At 39.3% G+C, this 11297-nt stretch overlaps 2 protein-coding genes across 4 annotated transcripts; one reads left to right on the forward strand and one right to left on the reverse strand.

Moving 5' to 3' along the window:
* Positions 1-5501: 5501 nt before the first annotated feature.
* Positions 5502-8607, forward strand: LOC122412588 (pupal cuticle protein-like). Its single transcript, XM_043422256.1, has 3 exons — positions 5502-5574; positions 7230-7589; positions 8223-8607. The coding sequence occupies exons 1-3, from the start codon at positions 5563-5565 to the stop codon at positions 8400-8402; spliced, it is 552 nt and encodes a 183-aa protein (XP_043278191.1). The 5' UTR covers positions 5502-5562; the 3' UTR covers positions 8403-8607.
* A 268-nt stretch (positions 8608-8875) lies between these two features.
* LOC122412572 (MYG1 exonuclease) lies at positions 8876-11293 on the reverse strand. Of its 3 annotated transcripts, none has more exons than XM_043422243.1 (7): positions 11165-11293; positions 10850-11014; positions 10656-10751; positions 10332-10568; positions 9785-9986; positions 9405-9577; positions 8876-9332 (listed from the first exon to the last, which is right to left on the reverse strand). In XM_043422243.1, exons 2-7 carry the CDS (start codon positions 10963-10965, stop codon positions 9155-9157), a joined length of 1002 nt encoding a protein of 333 aa, XP_043278178.1. In that variant the 5' UTR covers positions 10966-11014; positions 11165-11293; the 3' UTR covers positions 8876-9154. The 3 variants fall into 3 exon arrangements, with proteins under 3 accessions (XP_043278178.1, XP_043278169.1, XP_043278160.1); XM_043422234.1 differs by having other exon boundaries at positions 10850-11056; positions 11165-11273; XM_043422225.1 differs by lacking the exon at positions 11165-11293 and having other exon boundaries at positions 10850-11140.
* Between the last annotated feature and the right edge of the window lie 4 nt (positions 11294-11297).

Raw genomic sequence — 11297 nt, forward strand, 5'->3', positions numbered from 1 at the left:
CGAGTGTATGCAAAGAAATACATTCGCAGTGATTAGCCAATGTGGAGCGGGGAACAAAATTATTGTTGGATCACCGAATCCTAGCGAACAGAATGGAGTCAGTTGACTCGACAAAAGTTTTATTGCTTCAATGACTTGACTTTTATTGGGACACAAAAAACGTTGCTCATTATCACGAGAGCGCGGTTGCATCGATGAAAGAGTATTGTTGGATCAAAATTTCATTTTGTTCGCCACGATCCATCGATCCAACGAAATTTCTGATCCTGAGTTCAAAAAACTCAAAATCATTGTCACTTTGTGGCGATTTCCCAAGTCCCCAAAACGTAAACTCAAACTATAACTCGATAATGGGATCAATCCCTGAACACAAAACATTGAATTTACGAATGAAAATGCGAAAGCTGCGAACAATCACGAATAATTGAAAGAATGACGATAAAACTGTAACCCAATCATCGAATCGATTCCTTCGCACAAAAGCGAGTGAATAAATGTCGAAAAACGAGATCAAACGGTTCTGTAAGTGCGCATTCCATAACACTTTTCGCACACGTACGATAATCGATCGGAGACTCGATGGTATCAGCAGGTTTGAAATAAAAAAGATTCTCTTGTCGCGTCGCATGTAGAGCAACCTGTGTAACGCTAGAGGTCGCGTTACTTAACATAGAATGAAAAGTATTGCAGTCAGTAGAATGAAAGAAGTATTAAAAAAGGAGAAAAGGAGGCTGAACAGAGAGGGACAGTCGGTGAGTAGCAGTATTATAACACCCACCAGGTTCGCCCGCAGTAAATCGACCACGCAATCCCTCCGCTGTTGCATCACACGCACACACCTTTTCAATTGCGGCGAGTATCGCGTATCCAGCTTGTTCTAAAGAAGAGGAGAAAAGTCGAAGGGAATGAAAATAATTAAAGCCGATTCATGATTAAAGAAAGGACGAAAGAATGGAAAATGTGAGGCGAGAGAAAAGTGGGAAAACTGCAGCAACCGTACGTAGATATAGGAGAGTAAAACGTGCCTCGAATCATGCGTGCGTAACAATCTCGTGGGCTGCCGGATCTTTCGATAATACACGCATGTCTGCCCAACCACCGAGGAATACTCGACTATTTGAATATTTTTCTTTTTCTCTGCACCTACGTCACAAAGAATTCTTCGCTCGAGTCCGAGTATTCGCGGCACTGGGAGAACGTGGAATCGGTCTTGGGTCGCGATGTTTCGTGCTTGGTCACACTGTTTCAATTGGGGATTGATCGGTGTTTGGATTTTCATTCGATAGTGGGAAGGCTCCAGATGGTTTGGTCAAGGTTCAAGAAAAAATGCGTTTGACAGCTTGAAATTGGCTTAATGACTTTTCTGGTTGAGGAACGATGAGGAGGAATGAGAACTGAAAGGATTTTCGTAGGTTGAGTTCATTTCGAAGATTCGCTCGGGCTAGGAATTGTGAAAATCGTTATTTTCTCCAACTTTCCACGTAACAATGGATCGATATTTCGCCTAGTTTTCAAGAATTTAGTAACAGTGAATATTTTAATTTTCCTGCGCTGTGAAAATGGACTAATATACTTTCGAATGATTTTCATTTTTACGCTCGTTACATGCCAACCCACCCATTATCGAATGCCTTCAACGCGCAATGCTTTTCCTCGTGGTTTTCAACACCGCATAGTGCAACGATAGTTCTCACCTGCCCGACTATCATCGATCTTCGATAAACCTTTACGCTTATTTCGATCCGAAGTAGCAATTAAAATAATTCGAAGAATTTTTTAATCATTCGACACGGATTGATCAAAAATTTCAATCTCACTCGACGGAGTGTCATTAATAGCGACCAACTGAACCGAAAAAATTTTCCGTTATATTTCGTGATATTTCTTTCGAAAAAATGATTCTCAGGAAGAAATTTTGAATGAGAAAATAAAAAATTTTAGCTCGAATCTCATTTGGAATTTGATTTTCTTTGAAATTGGAGAATTTTATTCATGCGACGCGTTCGCAAAAGATCGTGACGTCACGAGCTTTTTTGCTCCAATCGTAACTTCTCAATGACTCTCACTTTTTCTGTTGAAAATGACAATTTTTCGATTTTTATTTTACCTCAAACGATGAGGCACATTAAAAAAATATTGATTCAATAGAAATTGATGTTATTGGAAGAGTTTTCTTCATTCAACTGCAACGTTTTCGGAGAGAATGAATCTGTAGTTTGATCTAAAACAATTTTGGTTATTCAATCATTTTTAACCTTGTGATGATCATATATTTCATTGGCACCCCGTAATGTCACATTTCGTTGTTTCAATGACTTTTTTCTCTCAGTGTACTCGTCGTAATTAAAATTTTGATGATGATTGTACCGGGTAATTCTCAACGGAAGTAGAAGAACAATTCACCAAATATATTTAGTTTTATTTCCGGGTGTTTTTCTCTCTCACTCCGTTGAAGGAAAGAAGAAGCAGGTAGAAAAGGAACGATTGAACAGGTGCGCGTGATGTTTCAGCGGAGGGTAAATCGAGATTAATGGCACAACTTAAACGCAAGAGTGAAGCACGCAACAGATTTTTTTACTCGTGTTCTCCTGCCTACAATTGCCTTTCCGGGGGAACTCGCACCGCATTATGCTCGTGCTTTTTCTTCTGTCATTATTCGTTACATTAATCACAGAAATGTTTTTAAACTGATTATTACTCATAAGAATATGAACGATTCTCATGATGAGATACGAATGTAGCAGGCACCAAAACCTGTTCGAATGCACCTTTTTACTCATAAATATTTCAATGAAAAACCATTTTTCATTTTGATGAAATTCAGGATACAATTTTAAGGAAGATCGTGCGCTACTTGTGACTCAAAAAAGCAACTGAACCTTTTTGCATTTTTAATGATCAAAGAAACGAACTAAATTTATTCTCGCAATTAGTAAAATTATGTGCAACTTATTTGTTAAGATTAATTTCTAATATAACGATTACGGTCAAAATACTTTCGTAGTAAAATCGTCAAGCGAAATTTAACATCAGCCATTTTCTATTTACACGCGTATGCATATCTATATTTTAAACCAGCTGGCTCATGGTGTTTTCAAACCTTCCACCGTTTGTGTCGTTATTACTCGTTAACCTCAAATAAGTGTTTTTCGTTTTAATTCCCAACTCATTTTCACTCATTTTTTTTTTTATTCTCATTTTTGGCTTTTCAAAGTTGGAGATTCCTGTTTCATTAAATCCAAATGGTCGCACAGGAAGTGTGCGACCAAAAATGTGATTTTCCTTAATCGTTTTCTCGACAATTAGACGGTAGATCCTATAATAATCCTGGGAATAGATGCACGCTGTATATTTCTGGCATGTTTCCAAATGTCAACTCTTAAAGTTGGAATTTTCGATTTCCATTAGATTCGCGTAAACTTCCTTGAAAAAATGTTTGTTCATACGAAACAATTGGATTGTCATCGAGCCTCAGAAAGTTTGAAGAAAAGATCGACACTATCGAGAGTCCGTTGTGGAAAACGGTGACGAAAAGCGATTGAGATAATAAACGATCTCAATGATAATCTCAATTTAAAAAAAGCAGTCGCTTTTTTAAATAAATAAATTAAAAAATGATTCATTATCATTTTTTTTATTCGTCACTAAATGTATAATTTGAAAAAGCAATTGCATTTTTAATTAGTTAACCAGGATCGTTTTCTAAAGAGGATTCGAAAAACCTGAATTCGATTATTTGCGCTGCGAAAGAATTCACAATTATGCACATTTAATGTCTGCCCGCGCTTGGGATGAAAGAGAATTGCCTGAAAGATTTGAATGCAAAAAAGGATTTAAACTCGTCCGTTTGAGGATGTTCTTGCAGGCTCGCCTTTGCTGCAATCCAGAACTCGTGCCCATAATCCAGATTCGATTCGTCCACAGTACTCATTTGTGGAAAAATTGGTCTGGAGTTTCGAGGACGAGAGTTTTTATTAGCGTCTCGTCCACGACCTTGCCTCACCTGCACGACCTGTCGCTCATTTACCTTTGCACGATACCTTAATTGCGCGTTAAACATTTTTCCCCCTTTCTTTTCTTTTCTCTTTTCATCTTCCGGACTTCTTCGCTCTGGTCTTCGTCTACATTGAGGGAATCGTATTCGTGACGCGTGCACGTTAATTTTTCAGGATTTTATTCTCTCGCGTCGAGACGAATGAATCGAATCTCTTGGATTTCCGATTCGACGATATCGATGCCAATCGACTGAGTGAAAATGCAGCAAACGTCGCCAAAAATCGGAGTAATTTTTCGTACGTTTGGGAGAATCGAAGGACGAAAATGTATCAGATCATTCACCGAACACACCTCCCTCCTACTGGCTTTCTCGTAACGGCTCTCCTGTTACAATACGCTCGTGAACCTGATCGACGAGAAATGAAAATCGATTTTTATCGTATCAACGAGTTGAGGAATATCCAAATTCAGTAACCTTGAAAACGAGAACGCTTTCGTTTCCCCTTACCATTTGGTCAGCCCCCTTAATACGAGTACGATCTGTCCGTTGGTTCCTCGTAACTCACATTCTCGGACAAAATCTAATGCAAATGAGAGCCGTTGCCCAATTTCTCGTTATACCCATGATTGCATTCCGATTGAATGATTCGTCGAAAAAAATCCTTTTATTCGAACGAAAAGATCAGCTTCAAACTTTTTTTGTTGGACGAAATTTGTTCTCAGTGTGACATTATTCGCTCGAATCGTATTGACAGGAATCGCAGCACTTTTGCTTTCGCGATTTCGTAAAAAGTCGTCAAATTGACATCAAATTTCCAGTCCAAAGAAACACGTTGATACAATCTTCAAAGATTTTCCAACGAGAACAAAGAATTCCGTCAGAAAATGCCAAAACTGCTGGCTCTCATTGGCCCTCAATTTGTTTCATAGTAACGAGCCACGACTTCAGAATCGTCTTCTCCATCGATGCAAGAAAATCGACAACGAACCACAATCCGATCGAGACCTGGTCCCAAGAACGCTGTGCAAGGTTCAAAGGGCTGCATCCGTTCGATCGGAGAGTGGGGGATGTTTTTTTCTGCGAGGAAGGTAAGTTGATGCGGCCTCGTTGGTAAGCAGAAGCCCACGAAGGTGCAAGTGAGGCGAGGAGCGTACTTGGACGAATGGGGAAGCGGTCAGCGATCGAAGCAGCATGGGAGGAGCAGAGATTGACGTTTCGAGCGATGTTGATACATATTGGAGTGAGAGAGCAGAGCCCTTCGCTCGACGAGTGTCATTGATACACGTTTCGTGTTGTAAATTGGCCAGCCGAAACGTAAACGTAGTAGTAATGTCAATGTCATTGGTCTCTCGTACTTTGGCATTTTTTTTTTATCTCTTTTATGAATAGTATTACAGTTTGCTTCAGGGCGTATGTATCCCCACTCACTAACGAAATACGACGACTCCCTACTCGATTTCTCATGTATAAAAGGTGTACCGTCAACTTGGTACAGCATAAACAGTTCAAGTCTGTCAGCGAGTACTGGAATTCCAGCAGCGCTTATAAACTCACTCACCAAAATCATGCAGACCTTCGTGAGTATCGGATTCGATAGATATTTCAAAATCAATATCAATCAAAGCTCTAATTGCTGGGTTTTTCGTTTGTGCTAACAAAGCCCGAGTTGAAAGTCAGGGTATTCGCTGGGAATACGAGCGAAAAGAATTTTTTGGAAACTCGAAATTTTAAGGAGCAGCTCGAGTTTACGAACGAAGTATTTTTCAGTTTTTGTGTCGTCGTGCATCATAAAAACTTAATAGAATTTCCATTTTTTTCAAGTATTACGAGTAATGATATACGAGTTTACGAAGAAGAAGATCAAAGATGAGAATTCACGAGGCGAAAATGATATTTCACGTCGAATATTAGAGCCGGAGGATTTTCTGAAAACTGTTAAATCGTGAGAGTTTCAATTGAGGATAAAAAACAACGATTTTCTTGCACGCTCGTGAATTTCATCGCGAAATTAGCGGGTGCGATGAATATCCAAAGTTTGCGGTCGCGTAAGAGTTACGATGAGCTTGTTCAACCGAATTGGAGATAATCCGACGAATAATTTTGAAAATGTAGAAATTCGAGATAAAAAATCGAAGAGAAATAATTTTTTAGCCATTTTTTTCGTTTGATCGTTGTTATTCGTCATTGAAAATGAGGCTTCAATATTTTCGCTTCGATGGAAATTTATGAATTGCTAATAAAAATGGTGTTTAATTTAATTTCAATTACCGCGATAATTAATAATGCACACATACATAATAACGCGATGTTGGTTGCGCTCGTACGTTAGAATCGGAGCGATATGCATCGATGATCACGCATTTCCGAGCAAAAGTGCAAGTGTTTCTTTGGCACAGACCGACCGAGAAACAAAGAACGAGAAAGAGCCGTGCAAACAATAATAAACAACGAAAGTGAAATGCATCGCGGTAATGCGAGTTCTTACGCGATTATTTTTCATTGCGTAGTGAATAGCAGAGAAATTATTCGAGTCACGCACCGTAAGCTTTGTTGTAGCGTGACCATCTGCCTACGCCGCATCATCCTAACGTTCCTATACCGCTTATGCGTAGATGTCGGAACAACGACTTAATTCATATTCAAGATCCTGACCTACACTAATCTTCAACGCCTTTTTCGACAAAGAAAAGGCTTTGAAACCGCTCGATAGGTACACTGCGAGAAAACACATTTTTTTAATCGACAAAATTTTTTGTTAATTTGTCAGGGTGAGAAAATTTACTTGGGAGACCAAACTAAGTGTTTGAATCAACGAAATGTCTGTTGAGTCGACGAATTTTATTGCCTTGTCGCACGATTTCGTGATCCAGCGAACATTGTAACACCAAACGTCTTTTCTCAGCGTTTCCGACCTGACAATGTCGTAACTCAGAAAAGAATCGACGATCAAATACCACGATTAAAAACACTTTTCCGGATAATAGTTTTGAGCACTGTTTTAACGAAGATGAGAAATCTCAGATGTTTTCGAGAAAATCAATCCGGTGGAATTTTCGGTTCGATAAAACAGTCGCGCCATCCTTCCGAAGATTTGCCCCGATTTTTATCCCCCGACAAGTACATCCCGATAAAATTTTTTATCTAATTTCCTTCGAAAAAAACGTCTTCGACAGAATCCCCCTCGGTTTATAGACTTCTCCATGGATTACTCATTCGTTATATTGTTTTTTAGATCGTTCTCTCAGCCCTCGTGGCCGTAGCTGTCGCAGCCCCGGGATACCTCGCTCCGGTGTACTCCCATTACGCCTATCACTCTGCAGCGCCGATCGGTCACGATGGTCGAGTAGTCGATACTCCGGAAGTCGAACACGCCAAACAAGCTCACTTGGCTGCTCACGCTAGCGAAGCAGCAAGAAACTCCTACGGTTACGCTTACGCTCCAGCACTCGCATACGCAGCATCCCCCGCCTACGTCAGCTACCCCGCTCACCACGGATACGTTCACCCTGCTCCGCTCGCCGCTGATGGACGCGTCGTAGACACCCCCGAGGTCGCTCATGCCAAAGCCGCTCACCTCGCTGCTCACGCTCAGGTAGTTTTTCTTTTTTTTCACACTTCCATTATAAAAACGTGGCAAGAAACTTCTCTTGATATGAAATTTTCCTGAAAACAAATGAAGGAAATGTAAAGTCGCTTTTGAAGCTGCAATTCGATTTTCTGAATTGGAGTTTTCGGTTATTTTTCTAACGGGAAATGATAAAAATTGTACTTTTCTGATATTTGTGAGTTGAACGCGTATGCACAGCGCTTTTTTACATCCTCATTTTTTCAAATACAAAGTTGATGACAGATTTTTATTGTAACTCGAATTTAGGGATTTGCTCGTTTTCGTCGTACCCGCAGACAAAGAGATCATTGGAATCAACGTCGCTCCATATTTTTATATACTGTTTATTAAGAATACTTTAAGAGTAATGAATGAATAGTAAAAAGACCTAATTTGAATGATTTCCATTGAAGTTGGCCCTCTGAGGGATTATTTTGTGTTTCCATTCATCAAATTCTGGAAAAAAGTATTTTCAGAGGGACTCATTTTCATGATTTTAACCCAGTTTTGGATTCTACAAGGAAAAAATAGTGTCCTCCGATGCGTGGCTTGTCAGCTGTTAGAGAAATCTGTAACTTCATTGTTAATAAAAGTTTTCTTGTTTCCGTGTGATTGCAGGAGGCTGCCAAGACTGCTGGACACGGCTACGGAGCTCTCGCTTACTCTTACTCACCGGTCTACGCTTACGGATACGGATCTGCTGCGCCTTTGGGTCATGATGGTCGCGTGATCGATACACCGGAAGTAGCTCACGCCAAAGCCGCTCACTTCGCAGCACACGCCGCCGCCAGTCATTAACAAAAAAACCTCATTTTGTTTTCTCTCCGTAATACGAAGAAAATTGTTACGCCCTCGGTTCTGTTGGAATCATAATGACCGGTGAGAAAAGAGCAATGGAGATTTCAATGATGTTCACTTTGCTTCTTTCGTCATAGTGATATTGTGAGTGTCCGAATTTTTCACTCTCGCGGATGTAATAAATATATTCGTGTGGAAACAACAATTGCGATTTGATATTTCCCAACCATTCATCTTGTTTCATTGAAAAAACATGAGTCATCAGCGTTGCAGTCGTCAACTGATCAACACCCTTAAAGAACCAACTGCAGAGATGCCTATCACTATTCAGCAGATCGATACTTGAGCGCTAAAATTAGCATCGTATTTCTTTCAAATTCGATTGTTCCTAGCCATTGAGAATATTTGCTGGAAACTTTAGAAAAACTACCATTCGAATGGCGAATGGAAATTCAATGTTCTTTCATACACACTTTTCAACTGGTTAGGTATATTTGGAAAGCTGAAAGCGCTGTCGATAATATCGTAGAAAGAAATTTTTATAGATCGAAAATATTTTCGTGTGAAAATTCGATGAATTAGTTAACACAAAAATTACATGAAAAAGTGGATTTTATGAAAATAAGAATCTCCGAATGCACAAACAGCTTCAGATATTTTTCTAACTGATGAGGGAAAAGCTTTGAAGATCACATGCTTTCTGGTCCCCAACCGAACATAAACCAATTACTGGTTTAGGCTGCAAATATACTTCAATTGCTTGCTAATCTGCCGATTTCAAGAGCTTTCCGAGCCATGGCGAGTGCGCCGTCTCGCGTTTTGTTTCCCCCGATGAAACGAACCGTATGACAAAATACACAGCCTTCGATACCAGCAACACGAGACAATTCCTCGTCCCTCAAACCAGCCCAAGCTTCCGGCAGGAACATCCTTCAAAAAAATATGGTATTAACTGATGAAAACTGTCATTTCCTGTGCAATCGGTGAACTATTATTTTTTACCTGCACACAAAACTTCCTGGTGCAACCGGTACACATTGAACTCTGTAGTTATTATCCTCGAAGATGACGTATTTGATGGGAGGCTCGATCGCACTCTCGCGCTCTAATTCGAAAAAGGCATCCTTCCAGGGCAGAGCTTTTACTAGCTCAAGTACTTCACCGCTAGGATCGACCTCGAAGTGGGAAAAATCATTTTTTCTGTCAGTAAAATTTTTTTTTCAGTATTGCCACATTATTGTTATTTCATTCCAGCTTCAAAAAAGAGCAAATTGACATCAACATCGCAAACTAATAAAAATGAAATGACTTTCGATGTACGAGAATAGTTAAGTCAATTAGATGAGAAACAATATTCATTCATTCATGAAACTGTGACCTACATCAAATCTTTTCAAAACTGCTTCCCTGACGATTGCTCTCACTGGAAGCCAAGTACTTGCTGCATTATTGACAAAATATTTGAGCTCCTCGCCGCAGAGATCCATCGCTTTTAAAAAAAGTGCATCGCTGTCGGAACCCTCACTGTTCCAGTCAGGGTTTAACCTTGCCACACGTGCACTCAAATTAGTTACAATACGATACCTAAAAAAATAATTTTATTCTCATTCACTAAATTTTGAAAAAATCAAGTCACCTAGCTTCAAATTCAGAACTTCTTCTCATTCTTGGAGACAGAGTCTTGAATTTGTGTAATAAATTGGTACATTTTTCTGTCAAAAAAATTGTTGAAAAAGAATTGCTGTTATTAATAAAATAAAAACGCATTTCTCTCGTCTAATCTTGATACGGACCCTCTTTACAACTCAAAAAAACAAACAAGAAAGTATCAAATCATTTTTAAAGGGGAATTCTGAGGACATTGCAAGATGTTGAGACTTCTTCTTAATATAATATTTTAAGGAAATACTTTGAAGATAAAATACTCACACAGGTTCTCCGTCAAACATTGGCACTCCATTGTCCACTGCATCAACTTCTGTAATTAACGATTCATAGACCCTTTTAAAAATTCTGTCAATGTCTGCATCGTCCATTACTTCAGGTACCAGTTGCTTAATGACTCTGTGTCCATAGTGGCAATAAACTAGACCAGCGCTACTCAATTTAATATTCCAATTGAGGCTTTCATTTTTCATAACAGTGCTTCCAGTTTCCTTGAATTCTCTAGATAAATAAATTGTGGTATTATACACGTATTATAAATGTGGAAGTTATAGTACAGAAAAAATAGTCAGCTGTAAAACCACTTACCGCATATGATGATCATAGCGTCGTTTATCATGATCGTAAACTCCACCCACATCCACAACGATATCGCAGGAATCCAATACTTTTTGATCTCGTGATCTTCGTTAAAAGCAACCGAGAAAAATTAAATTTTATATGAAATGAAAACAAACTTCTGAATTCCAAAGGGAAAAACATATGAGGTGTTTGATTTTTACCTAACAATACAAGCATTTTCATACTCAGGCAATCGTTTCAACATGAAACAAGCCAATGCCTCGTCGCAATGGAAACAGCCACTGTGCGTACCAATTGTCACATTCGACGGTGCCATCGAAGATCGTTTTCGGAGAGAACTGTGCGATACTAAGCGACCAGGTAACCTGACGAAACACGTGCTCAACTTAACCGACGATGTCAACAAACTTCGAAAAATAGTCATTATATATTATTAAAATTTGCCCTGATAATATCGCGTGTCAGACATTTTCGCTTCGTAACATCAAATTAATATTTCGCTTTTATTATCTCACCGAATTTACACGAGTTGCACAGGTTGCACTTCGAGTGTCAGGGAACGAAGAATTGAGCAGTTTTGAGGTTATTTATATAAACAAGGAATCTGTTAGCTGTTAGAAAGCAGACGCCGAGCGCCAAACTTGAAAT

The sequence above is a fragment of the Venturia canescens genome, chromosome 1, assembly GCF_019457755.1.
Source record: "Venturia canescens isolate UGA chromosome 1, ASM1945775v1, whole genome shotgun sequence".
Lineage (NCBI taxonomy): Eukaryota > Metazoa > Arthropoda > Insecta > Hymenoptera > Ichneumonidae > Venturia > Venturia canescens.